The sequence below is a fragment of the Pinus tabuliformis genome, chromosome J, assembly GCF_031772625.1.
Source record: "Pinus tabuliformis cultivar Carrire ecotype Pingquan chromosome J, CPIR1, whole genome shotgun sequence".
NCBI classification, from domain to species: domain Eukaryota; kingdom Viridiplantae; phylum Streptophyta; class Pinopsida; order Pinales; family Pinaceae; genus Pinus; species Pinus tabuliformis.
The window spans coordinates 1,068,397,186-1,068,411,803 of record NC_142295.1 but is presented as its reverse complement, the minus strand read 5'-3'; the positions used below and the strand labels follow the sequence as shown (position 1 = coordinate 1,068,411,803).

General features: G+C 37.5%; 1 protein-coding gene across 1 annotated transcript in view; it reads right to left on the bottom strand.

Moving 5' to 3' along the window:
* LOC149230645 (protein DETOXIFICATION 40-like) overlaps positions 1-13,157 on the bottom strand; it is a 144,753-nt gene extending 131,596 nt beyond the window's left edge. Inside the window, exons 1-2 of the mRNA XM_089379030.1 lie at positions 12,692-13,157; positions 8,416-8,960 (exon numbers count right to left, since the gene is read on the bottom strand). Coding sequence (XP_089235156.1) covers positions 8,416-8,960; positions 12,692-13,018 — 872 coding nt within the window. The 5' untranslated portion in view covers positions 13,019-13,157. The remainder of the gene's footprint in view (positions 1-8,415; positions 8,961-12,691) is intronic.
* Positions 13,158-14,618: the final 1,461 nt, after the last annotated feature.

The window sequence follows — 14,618 nt, the reverse complement described above, 5'->3', positions numbered from 1 at the left end:
TTTGATATTAATGAAATGAAGTGTTATTTCTACTGCACTTTTGTATTTATGGTTATATCTATAATTTGTTGTGTTCCTGTTTAAATTCAGATCAGTGATATCAAAGTAGTCTGCTCTTTCTCTGCTTTTCTTTGCATGTCCCCAACGAGGTCAGGATATAAGGAGTTAGAGCTTGAACTGGTCGAACCTTTGCAAGACCAGCCTCGCAAATCCTGATGGCCTCCCATGGAGGATGAAAAGAAAGGTGAGTGGGTAGGAGATCCTATCAAAATCTTGCTCGAAGAAGCCCTCGAGTGACAAAGGAATGCGATGATGGACAACTTTGCCCAGATTCTTTAGTGGCTACCCAAGGGCGACGCATCTAATTCTGATGGCTACACTGGAAGCGCCACACCCTTTAAGGTACAAGTTAACTTTGACATTCCCATATTTTAGGGTTAGATAGATGCATACGCTGTAGATAAATGATTGAATCTACTAGAAGGATACTTTTCCGTTCACGAGTTTTCCAACTGAGAAAATATCACTTTTTCACTTCTCAAAGCAACCCCCAACGTCAAGGATTGGTGGGAAACCTACTGTGAGCAGAATGATGAAAGTACGAACTCACTATTTTCAGCCGCACCCACTTGGAACTCCTTCCGGGATGCCATCAAGGAGTGGTACTACCTTGTCGGGAGCTATGAAGATAAATACATAAAGTGGACAATGCTGCGATAGGGAAGGGACCACGATGTGTTGGAGTTTACTAGTGTTTTTCATACCCTTCGTACGAAGTTGGGTATCAAGGATTCTAAGAAGCATTTGGTTCTCAAGTACCACGGTTACCTGCATAGGTACATCTAGGGCGAAATGGAATTCCTGGACATCTCCTCACTTAGCACGACATACTGATATTCCGTCAAGATCGAGAAAATTTTAAACAGAATAAGTGAGACTTTGGATCTGCGAATCTGAAGCAAGGGAAAGGTGCCCCCAAACCACAGAACAAAGGACAAAGCCAAGGCGGGGTGACCCAGGAAAACCCGCTAAAGCCGCAAGAAAATAACAATGCAGCAAAGCCGAAGAAGGACACAGGAAAGTGGTGTGAGTTGCATAAGAGCTCTACTCACAACACAAGTGAGTGTCGGGCCAAGCAGTCGCTAGTGGCCAAGCTAAAGGCTTTGGAATCAGATGCATGTTCTGAATCTGAGTCAGAACCTGACAAGGGGAATGACAAATGGAAGCAGATTATCGATGCAGATCCCAACACACCTGTTGCCACCATGAAGATCCAGAAGGAGGAACATGAAGATCTAGAGTAGGAGGAGTGCCTCTTCCACTCCCAGATGTGGGTAAAGGGTTCCTCGCTACAGTTCATTGTCGACAGCGAGAGCCAAAAGAACCTCATTTTGGCAGGGGTCGTGAAGTTGTTGGGCTTACCGACCATAGCACATCCATAACCATACATCATCGAGTGGCTTCACCAAGGACGAGATCTTCATGTGAGCCAGCAGTGCCACCTTCCATACAACATCAAGCCCTTCATGGATGAGGTATTATGTCATGTTTCTCCCCTTGATGTTTGTGATGTATTATTAGGCCAACCAAACTTATGGAGGTGACATGTTGTGTATGAGTCAAGGCCTTGTGTTTTTATTGTTACTTTGGGAAATAAGTTGTACAGGATACCGGAGGTAGCACCACCTACCGCCATCTCTTTGGTTACTACAAAATAATGCAGTATGCTCATTTACAAAACTGAGAAATTTGTTTTCCTGATGATATGCCCTCATGGAAAGAAGAAGATGGTGGCCGTGACCTCCAGACAGGGCCCCTCTGCATGACAACAAAAAATGGACAAGGTCGTGGAGGAGTACGACGACATCTTCACCTGCATCGCAGGGGTGCCTCTGCACTATCAGGTCAAGCACTCCATCGATCTCTAGGTGCGTCACTACCCAATGGACCAATCTATCGATGCTCCATTATGGAGAACGACGAAATCAAGAGGCAAATTGAGGAGCTATTGCAGAAAGGTCACATCCGTCCGATTTCATCGCCCTGTGGGATCCTGATCGTGTTGGTACAGAAGAAGGATGGGACTTGGAGACTCTGTATTGACTATCAGGCGCTGAACAAGATCAATTTCTAGAATAGGTACCCAATCCCATGGATTTATGACCTTCTGGACCAACTAAAGGGGGGGGGGATATTTCAGCAAGATCGACTTGAAATCAGGATATCACCAGGTACCAATCGAACCCTCCGATGTGTGGAAGACTACCTTCAAAGCAAAGGAGGGCCTTTTCAAATGGTTGGTTATGCCTTTCTGGTTGATGAATGCTCCTCTAACCTTCATGAGGTTGATGGATGACATCTTGTGGCCATTCACCAACTCATTTTTAGTGGCATACTTGGATGACATCCTGATATTCAGCTAGAGTTGGGAAGAGCACCTCCACCACATCTGGCAGGTTCTCCAAACACTACGGCAACACAAGCTATGTGCTAATTTGGAGAAATGCACTTTTGGCATGACCCAGGTCCAGTATCTGGGATACATTATTGATGAACGGGGGTGCATGTGGATCCAGCCAAGATCCAAGCCATTCAGGATTGGCCAGCTCCAACCACTATGATAGAGCTCCCAACTTTCTGGGTCTTGCCAATTTCTACCACAGGTTCGTGTTGGGATTCTATCATATCACTTGGCCCTTGAGCCAAGTCACCAAGGGAGGAGCGAAAGAAAAATTCTTTTGGTTTGAATCTCAACAGCAAGCATTCACATAGTTGAAACATCGCCTCTGCTTTGCACTAGTGCTCACATTACTAGACTTACAATAGCCATTTGAGATTGAGATAGATGCCTCTAACTATGCTATTGGGGTAGTCCTTACTCAACAGGGGCATCTAGTGGCATATCATAGTGAGAAAATTTCAGACACAGTCTAAAAGTATCCCACTTATGACAAAGAGATGTATTCGTTTGTGCAGGCCTGCCGACAATGGAAGCATTATATTTTGGGGAAGGAAACAGTCATCCACACAGACCATCGGCCCCTGCAGTTCATACAGACACAAGGGAAGTTGCAGAATGATCGCCATCAGAAGTGGCCCACATACCTGCAACAGTTCCATTTGAATATCAAGTATAAGAAGAGCAACACTAATAATGTTACAGATTGCCTCAGCCGACCACCGATCATAGCGATAAGTGCTCAACTCTTGTGGGCACAAGACTTTTGATTGGCCACTTCTCTATAAAAGTGACCCAGAATTCGGCCACACATACTAGACGCTCTTGGAGGGTCAGCAAGTTCCAGATTTCACCTCTAGGATGCCCTATTATGCCACCTGGGACACCTTTGTGTTCCTTCAAGCGAGCATGCCAAGATAATTTGGGAAGAACACTATAGTCGAGCCACTGGGAATTTCAGGGTTGAGAAAATGGTGGCAGTACTGCATAAGTATTTCTTTTAGCCAAATCTTCAACAGGATGTCAGGAAGTACATCAAATCCTGCACTCCCTGCACCATTTCCAGACCGACCATCAAGAAGCAAGGCCTCTATACTCCGCTACCTACCCCTAGTCGACCTTGGGAATCCATCTCCATGGATTTCATGTCAGGCCTTCCTTCTCTACTAAGCATGGAAACGACTATGTTTTTGTGGTCGTCGACATATTCTCAAAGATGGCCTTTATGGCTTCCTGCAAGAAGAATATCACAACGAAAGCCATTGCTAAAGTTTTCTTTGAACAAGTGTGGGTACACTTTGGGATCCCATAGTCTATCATCTCATATCGTGACAACATGTTCCTCAATACATTTTGGTCCAATCTCTAGTCGATGCTGGACACCAAGCTCACTAAGTCCACAGCTTTCCATCCCCAAACTGATGGCCAGACAGAGGTCGTCAATAGGATGATCATACACATTCTATGCATGTACAACTCAAAGCATCCATGCACATGGGATGAGAGCCTCCCCTATGTTCAACATAGCTATAATCGGGCTCTCCACAGCTCGACTGGCCACAACCCTTTTCAGGTGGGCTTGGGATTCCAGCCACTATGTCCCATTGATGTGGCCATGCCATTTGCAGCTACTCAGGCAGATTCGGCTCACGTCTAGTTTGAATTTGATAAGGCAAATAGCTTCATTGAGCACATCCAACATATCCGCCAGTAGGTCCATGACATTTTGGAGAAATCAAATGCTAAGTACAAGCAGCGACATGATCAACATCGAGTGCCACACAAGTTTTAGGTGGGAGACAAAGTCTGGTTGCATTTTCAAAAGGAACACCTTACCGAAGCCTATCAAAAACTTAGACCACTTTGATATGGTCCTTACACCATTCCCAGGGTTGTGGGAGACAATGCATTGAGCTCAACATTCCCCCATTCCTTGGCTTGCACCCAATGTTCAATGTGGACAGCCTTCGACCATACTTCCCACCATTGCTAGACACATTAAACATTGCAGAACAACTCACACCTACAAATTTCAATCCAAATTGCATGGAACAAGCCACAACTGATCGAATCATGGACACACAAATCAAGCACACTCGCCAACAGACGATCCAACTGTATCGAGTTGTCAAAGCAGGCCAACTCCTTCACCAAGGCAAGTGGCTCACTGGGGACCAAGTTCATCAGTAGTTTCCCCATCTCATGGAGGAACTCAACGCAATGGGGACCATTGCTTCCATTGTTTCTTTCAGCTTTTCAGTTTCCTTAATTGTAGCACAATTTACTATTTTTAGCAGTTTTTCGGGTCCTAAACTTCTGGAGCTGTTTTGAGTCCCTAAACTACATTTTTTTTTAAATCTTCTACCAGAAAATTTGTGTTTAAAATTGTCTTCTACATCATAGTCCTTGGAGAGATCTTCCAACGGGGTATTATGCGCATCCAACGGAGATAATATGACCAAGTTGCGACCCCGGGAAGTTGGTTGTCCAGCTAACCCCAACGAGGCCCATAAACTCTTGGTGTTACATCTCATCGGGTTAGGGTTCTAGTTGTTTAGGGTTTGCTCTTATTGTTCAATAATAAAAAGGCCCTTGAGCGTCATTGTAACGCAATTCAGAGGCATGTAGCCACCACATCTCTTGTCAGAGATAAGCTACCATCACCCGATCTAGTCTTATTTCCATTCTATTTGTAAGCATATTTCAATATTTGATATTAATGAAATGAAGTGTTATTTCTACTACATCTTTGTATTTATGGTTATATCTGTAATTTGTTGCATTCTTGTTTAAATCCGGATCATTCAGGGAACAAAGACTATCCTAAGATGAGAAATAAAAATGGGTTACATAGATGCTAGGTTATGTCTTTGAAATTGTCTACAAAAGGGAAAACAAAATATTGTGGTAGATGCACTCTCAAGGAAAGAGGAAGACATAAATGGTTTATTATGCATTATTTCCATTCCACAATTTAACTAGGTAAAATAAGCAAGGAAATAATGGAAGAAAAATTAGAACTTATGCAATAATATTCAACAACTATAGGAGACCTTGATGCAGCAGAAAAATTTATGTGAAAGAATGATTTGTTGTGGTATCAAGATTAGTTATAGTTGTGTAATTATTCTCAACTCAAAAAGAAGATCCTTTCGGAAATATGCATTTCTCCTATAGGAGGACACTCAAGGTCCTTGAAAATACCATAGGATCATTTTCTTTTTGCATGGGTGGGGGGGAAGGGAGTTCCTAAATCATGTGTGCAAAATCTTATGGCTAAATATGTCACATTACAATTGAATAAGGGAGAGACAATCAAGAAAACATGGCTCCTACAACCATTAGCCATACTAAGCCAACATTGGGAAGAAGTTTCAATGGATTTTATTGTAGGTGTACCCAAATATGAATAAAATAATGTCATTATGGTAGTGGTATATCAAAGGAAATGTAAGCCCATTTTTTCTCTCTTTCTCAGCCATTTAAAGCAAGTACATTGTAAAAATTATTCATGAAAATGGTCCAAAAGCTGCACAAAATCTCGAAGATTATTAAGTGACAAAGATCCATTTTTCACTAGAAACTTTTGGACTAAATTATTTTCTTGTTTGGGTACTCAATTGGATCACAACTCATATTTCCATCCTCAACTTGATGGGAAAACTAAGTTTGTGAATGATTCTTTAGAAGAATATATTTGTTTATTTGCATCTAATAAATTGACACAATTGGTTAAGTGGTTTCCCTTGGAATAATGGTGGTACAAAACATCCTTCCATACTTCATGCAAAATGTCCCCATTTATGGAACTTTATAGATATCATCCTCCATCCAACACATCATCTTTGAAAGTGAATGTAAAGTTTGAAGTAATGGAGGACCACATAGGGAACCAACATGAGGTTCTCAAACTATTAAAGGACAACTTGGTTATATCATAAAATATGATGAAACAACAAGTAGATCAACATCATTGTGAAAAGGAATTTGAAGTGGGGGATTTGGTATTTGTGAGATTACAACCATATAAATATATATCCCTTAAGCAACAAAAGAGTGACAATAAATCAACACCCAAGTGTTATGGTCATTATGAGGTGTTGGAGAGGACTAGAAGTATGGCTTACAAATTGGGGTTGCCACCATCTAGACAAGTACACCTAGTCTTCCATATTTCTTGCTTAAAGAAGGTAATCGGTGACAAGATCCTAGTCCAAACTATTTTACTAGAGATTAATTAGGAAGGGAACATCATACTAGAAATGAAAACAATCCTAGAAACAAGGACTAAAAAACTGAGAGATTGAGCAATTATTGAGTACCTCATCAAATGGAAGAACCTACCAATGGAAGAGGCCACATGGGAATATTATTTTTTCATGCATAAACATCTATAATTAGTGAAGTGTTGAGGATAACACGTCTTTGAAGGGAAGGGACATGTTAATCCCTAGACAATCCCCATGTTAACAATAGATATTGAGTTATTACATTTATGTCATTAAATTGATATGTAGGCCAAAACATTTCATTGTACCCTTTCATTATATTGTACCCTTTGTCTCCTATATATATACTGAGACCTAGTCTTAGGATAAGTGGCCTATAATTATAGACTTCTTATCATTTTTAAGGCACTTGGTTTATAACATTGATTTAACTTGTATTGCATTGTTTTGAATTTTGTTTCCTCCATGTTAAGGGCATGTAAATGAGGCACACCATGCCACCCAAAACACTTTGCGAAATCATGCATTCATGGGGTTCCCTAGAAGGAGGAGTGTCATACTTTGTGGACCATCACAAGCTTACCATAGGGTTCAATCTAGTCCCACCTTATTTTCCATTTAGTTAATGGTAACATTGTAGTGCCTTTGGAAATGAAATAACTAAATAGAGATGCAAGATTTTAGCATGAGCTCAATTTGATTCAGTATGTACAAAAGAGAGGAGTATTATTTTTGAGTAACCTATTATGGATAAGTTTCAACTATAATTCTAAAGTGTCAATGTTGCTCTTTGAAAGAAAGCTAGTACCTTTGATTCATTCTTTGATGGTTGGCCTAGCCCCAAATGAAGTATCAAAGAGAATCCTACTCACCAAGAAAGGAAAGTTAAATGAGTGATTATGTTATTAGTTATGGGAAAACATTCGATCCAAAGTTAAAATAAATCTACTCTAATAAATATCTAAAATGTTACATGAGTAATCTTAATCGTAATCATAAATATCAATATATCTTAAACCATAACAATACCAAAAATTTATTTACAATTAAAAATGACTCTTAATAATATTTAAAAAATATTCTTAATATGAAATTATCTTGACTTTTAAACTTAATCAGGAAAATTGAGAATAATTCACATTTCATATATTGAAAATTTTCACATAATTTTGTGTAAGAAAATTGAAAATAATTCACATTTCCTTTGATTTTATGAAATGTAATAATCACATTATTATGGTGGAATAATAGAAAATGTACTAGTCACATTATTGTGGAATAAGGGGAGAGTCTGAATCGATGTATTATTGTCATGGACTTAACCCTACCCTAAATGATAGGTAAGAGGCAAATGATTCTACATGTGTTCTCACACAACCAACACCCTAAATGATTGAAGGCAAATTATTCTACAATTGTACTATGTTTAGCATACTTTTGTTCCATGGACCCCACTTCAAGCATCATGTCACCTATCTTTATTCCATAGACCCACTTTGAATCAGCATGCCAAACATTTCCAACAAAAAATCAAAATTTTCCACCACCTTTACTCATCATGTCAAGCCTATCTTTGGTCCATGGACCCCACTTCAATCATCTTGCCAAGCATCTTTATGTGACACATATTCAAATTTTTATATTGATCTGTCAAACCACGTGTGATGCACACAAGTTGACACTACAAGAAATAAAAAGAAAGCAAGAGTGACGTGGAGGGTGTCTTACCACAACATGACGGCGGAAGCTATGGAAAGTTTCAAGAATGACGTCAAACCGGTGAAGGCCTGGAGCGAGAAGCCGGTCCACGTGTACTTGCATCTTGGGGTCTTAATGATATACATGTACTGTGCAAAGACGACTATCCACCAGGACAAGCTCAGCACGAAGGCGGCGCCGAAGAGCCCCCAACCCAGCTTGTAAACAACCACCCAGCTCAGAAACAGGTGGACGAATATCGTGAAAAATGAAATGTAGGCGCTAGGCGCCACAATGCTCTGGGCCTGCAGGAACTTCTGGATCGGAAAATTGGCTGCATATGCGAAGATTTGCGGGATGAGGCCGTACACAAATACAGCGGCCGCCGTGGCTATTCTTTCCGACTCGCCCAAGAGGAGAAGTAGGGGCTTCGAGAAGACGTAAATGAGTGTGAGAGGTATTCCAGTGATCATGAGGAGGATGGTGGATCGTTGCAGGTAAATGCCCAACATACCATAATTTTTCGCTCCGTAGGCCTGTCCACACAGGGTCTCCACTGCACTTCCCATTCCCAACTGTTCAGAGACAAATAAAAAATTATCAGGATACATTGAACTTATGAACTTATTTCAGTTGTAGACTCTAAAAATATGTCGAAATATTATGGATAGCAAAGATTCTAAGAATATCTGGAAATGTTACGGATAGCAAAGAGGTCAATTGTACCTCACTACTATTAAAAATACAAATTCTGAAATTCAATAACAGATTCCGTTCATTTGAATTGAATGTTATGATGAATTTTTTTCAGAGGAGGGCGAATCCCCTGGAAGAAGCTATATAAGTTTAATTATAACTGTACATAGTACATCATATGCTGCAGCACAGCCTCTGCAAGATTCGACGTGATAATTGAACTTATACTCATAGTAAATTTACCATGAACTTATACTCATGGTAAATTTTGAAAATATTTTGAAATTTTATAGCAAATAATTGACCATTTATAAATTCTTAAATATTCCTAAAATCAAAGTTTATGAATGGCATAAAAATAACCATTCAATTAAAAACTATCTACTAAATTTGAATATGAGTACTCTCTTTGAGAACGAAATTTGAATATGAATACTCTTTGAGAAAGAATTAGGATGCAATTCAGTGCTGACTTTGATTTTAAAAGAAGAATATCCATACATGAAAATTAAACGCTTTTCTGGTCCAAAAATCCTTTTTCTCACTGTTTTTCTGGTTTTAACTATCCTCCTTTCAAACAGGAATTACTTAATTCAAATTAGGTATGGGATTGCAACTTCTTTAAAATAAATGATTTTCTTTATCAATAATTTTTTTGTATTTTTTCAGAAGAAAAAACAGAATAATTCTTCATTAAATATAAAGAAGAGTTTTATATTTGTTTGATCTTACTCAAGTCATCAGCACTGTTTATAAAGAGTTTAGAACATGAGTTGGTGATGGGATTTGCTTTTTTATTGTTTGTATCTTCTTACACTACCTGTGCGTGTAAACTCTAGATGCTGGAGTTGGTGATGGGACTTGCTTTTTTATTGCTTGTATCTTCCTACACTACGGGGTATGGGTGAAGCCTCCAGAGATTTGAACACGGGTGAGACTCTTTGCAAATCGATTCCAAACACCAAATACCACTCTTTGCAAATCCATTCCAAATACAAACACCAAAACTCGCTTATGGGTGAAGCCTCTTTGCAAATCGATTCCAAACACCAAACACCACTCTTTGCAAATCAATTCCAAATACCAATTGCAAATCGATTCCAAACACCAAACACCACTCTTTGCAAATCGATTCCAAATACCACCAATTGCAAATCGATTCCAAACACCAAACACCACTCTTTGCAAATCGATTCCAAATACCAAACACCAAAACTCGCTTATGGGTGAAGCCTCTTTGCAAATCGATTCCAAACACCAAACACCACTCTTTGCAAATCGATTCCAAATACCAAACACCAAAACTCGCTTATGGGTGAAGCCTCCAGAGATTTGAACACTGGTGGGACTCTTTGCAAATCGATTCCAAACACCATTCTTTGCAAATGGATTCCAAACACCTAACACCAAAACTCCTCTAGAGATTTGAACACGGGTGAGACTCTTTGCAAATCGATTCCAAACACCAAACACCACTCTTTGCAAATCGATTCCAAATTCCAAACTCCAAAACTCCAAAGGCCGGTGTTGGTGATGGGACTTGCTTTTTCTATTGCTTGTATCTTCCTACACTACGTGTGTGTGGGTGACACCTCCAGAGATTTGAACACAGTGGAACTCTTTGCAAATAGATTCCAAACACCAAAACTCTAGAGGCCGAAGTTGATGATGGGACTAAAATCAAATCCAAAATACAAAATAGAGAAACCCTTAGGGAGCAGGCAGCCAGCATACTAAAATGACATCAAAACCAAAATAGAACATAAAAATAGACATCGAAACATAGAACAAACCAAGAAGAAATCCAGAGAGAAAGCAAAATCCTGCAAAAACAAAAACTAACTATGAAAATTCAAAAAAAGCTCTGCCCAGTACCTTTCTACACTTGCAGCTTAAAATTGCCAGAAATATTTTTATTCTGGTCTTGATAGTATTCAAATATATACTAGTGTAGGAGGATATATTTCTATTCTGGTCTTGTGAGTACTCAAATCTGTATTGGTATATGATAGATATTAACACTATTGAAATCTATGTTTATGGAATTTTGGATAGACCGTAATTAGAGTTTTGGATAGACCGTAATTGATGTGAAGTTAGTTTAATTTTCTACCTACATCAAGTGGATAAACTGAACATAATCATATAATCTTACTAAACTTAAAAAAAAAAACCAAAACAATATTCAAATCTATAATCTATACAGATATATGATAGATAATAAAAAAAATTGAAAATATTTCTAGGGTGAGTTATAAAGATTTTACATTCAATTTCTTGAAAACCAATACAAATTTTGAATATTAACGAGACATATACATGATATGACAGTTTAGAGTTAATTTGCAGGTATAAATTGATTGATTAAGTATAATAGTTTAATTTCTGCAAGTCATTGATTTGATATTCTACTACGATGGATGTATTATCAATTTTCAAATTATTTAAATAATAAAAAAAAAAAAATTATAATTTAAATTAAATATTTGTGAGTGGAGTTTCAAAATAGAGTCTCAAAATAATAAGTATAATAAGGTTAGAAACCATTACAAGATACATTTATCCTAACTTTAATAACATAAGTGAGGGGTATAATAATAAAATATATGTATATTCATTATAATTTTAGTAAACATGATAACAATATTTTATTCCATCCAAATTAAACCTAAACTAAATCCAATTAACAAATCAAAGTAAACAATTATTTAAATAATATAACAAATAAAAGGCTATTCTCTCTCTGTGAAATGAAATTTTTCCATGGTTGGCTAGTTAAGGACATGTAACTAATTTTGACCTTCATATCAGGGAGATTCCTGAAAAGGTGTGATATATTTAATTCTTGGAAATACATCATTTCAATATTAATGAATATACTGACACAGGTTTAATCTATCATGTTTGGGGAAGGTAATATAGATTATAAACTGAAAGTTTAAGATAATTTTATTTTTTATAAAGATTTATTTCATGTTTAATATAAAATAACTGGTTTGATGTGCAATATTAAGCCACTTTAACGGTTTAACCTAAATTATCCAACACCTCCTGTAACTTGAAGCAGGAATTTAGATTCCAGAGACAGAGTTAAGCCTACAGAGAAGCATGATCTGGATTCCATGGTATCAAGAATCCCAAAAAAAATTACTGATTTGTGTATAAATAAAGGATCAAACAGGGATGCAAGGAGGAATTGGATTTATGATACACAGTTAAGATTACATTACAGTTAAGATTACATTCCAGGACAGGATTTACAGTAAACAATTAAGGCTGCATGCAAGGATGATTTGGATAACAATGGTATACAGATTTAAAGTAGAACAGGAGAAAAAACAGAGTCAGTATAAATAAACAATAAAGATGAAGGCCACATTCCAGCTTGATCTGGATTTTATGGTATCATTTTTTTTTAAAATAGGCCAAAGAAATCAGAGTCATAGAAAAATGATATCTTTATATGGAAAAGACTGGCAAAAGCTTCATTTTATAACCTTGTGCACCCAATGTGCTGTTTAGATTCAACAACAATTACACTGTAAAGAGAACAATATATCTATAGAGGGAAAAGGATTGAATGAATAGGATAATGAGTATATATACATACCATGAGTCCATAAGCAAAGACTTGAATCCCTGTGTTCCCAAGAGAAGCAGCAGCCAGCTCCAGATTTCCTAGATGCCCACAGAAGATCTGTGTAGACATGCTCATGATATAGTTCACCATGTACACCACCACTGCTGGGAGGGCAAGGCTCCACAGCAGCTTGGATTCCAATAGCACAGCATCTTTCATCATTTTGATCCATGGCTGGTTATCTGCATTGGATAGGATCAGTTCCAGACGATTTATATCATCAATATGGTCACTTCTGCCATGACTACCAGCAGCAGAATGGTCTAGAAGATGCTCCTCCACTTCACTAGGCTCCATTGAAAAGGATTGGGAGCAGATAATTTGCTTCCCAATAAATACTCCTCCAGTTCCCCACGCAAGGGATAAATAATCTATAACGAGGGTGAAGACTGTGAACTGAGACACGTAATGAAGGGTACCCAATTCTTGGTGAGTGGCAAATATTTAATTTGATGAAACTCTGGTGAGTGGCAAATATTTAATTTGATGAAATTCTGGTGAGTGGCAAATATTTGATTTGATGAAATTCTGGCTTATCATTAGATTCCTATAAAACGACACACAACTCCGAGAAGCACCGTTTTTTTTTTTAATCTCTATCTATTCCTGTCACAATGTGGACCACCAAGGTTGTTGTACAGTAATTTTACAACTGATGCCACCAAAAGTCAGGCCAGCAATCTTTCACCAAAAGGAAAAAAAAAAAAACCACCATTTAACCTCTGTGCAATGGCTTCCCATCAATAGACCAATCACCAAAATGTAAAAAAAATACCACCATTTAACTTCTGTGCAATGGCATCCCATCAATAGACCAATCACAAAAAGTTGCTCTGCTATTACTCTGACCAGATATCATGGATACGGTAATTCTGGAAAACTGGTCATCTGATGCAATTTTAATGGAGGACTCTAGATGAGAATCCAAACTTGATGTACTGCAATTTAAATTAAAAATGTTATATGAGGATCCATTACTCATTACTCAGATGGGGAAGTAATTTTTTTTTGAAAATTTCCACAAATTTAGTACATTGGAATATTCGATTATGATCTAAAATACCTTTGCTATTTTTAGAATTTTAGGACTACATTCCATTATCATGGAAAATATCTGAGATATTTCAGAATTTAGAGCTGGACTATATATATAAGTTAGCTATCAGATCTTTACATTTAGATAGATTTTTAGAATTTTAGCACTACATTCTATTATCATGGAAAATATCTGAGATATTTCAGAATTTAGAACTGGATTATATATATATATATAAGTTACCTATCAGATCTTTATATTTATGTAGATTTTTGTTTTATAAAAAAAAAAATTATTTTAATTTAGTAATATTAATTAATTTGATGTTTAATTTAATTAATATTTTAAAATTAAATTATAATGATTAATAATTTTTTAAATACATTAGGTTTCTTGTGAGACTGTAGGGTGGTTGGTTTATTGGAATGTTATCTTTTTTACTTGGTTTCCAATCCCAAGGAGTTTATGGCATATCCGCAAGATTGGAGTTTCTGGTATATCTGGCTTGCCACTAGGTTTGATCCAGTTACAAATTCGCCATGGCTAAAAATAAAATTGTTTTTGAACATATTAGTCTCTTTGTGGGGCCACCTAGTAGTTGGCACAATGAGATGTTATCTTCTCCACCCAAGTTCAAGGAAGACGCTCCCCACCCTCGGAGTCTAGGTTCTTGCTAAGTCAGAAATTCCTAATATATTGTTCATGTAATAATGACAGCCACTAAATTCCATTCCATTAAAAAACATTCCCTTAAAGTCTGGGCTCTGGCTAAGTCAGAAATTCCTGATGTACTATTAATATAATGATGACTTTAACTAAATTCCAAAAAACAATCCCTCGAAATCTAAGCTCTTACTAAAT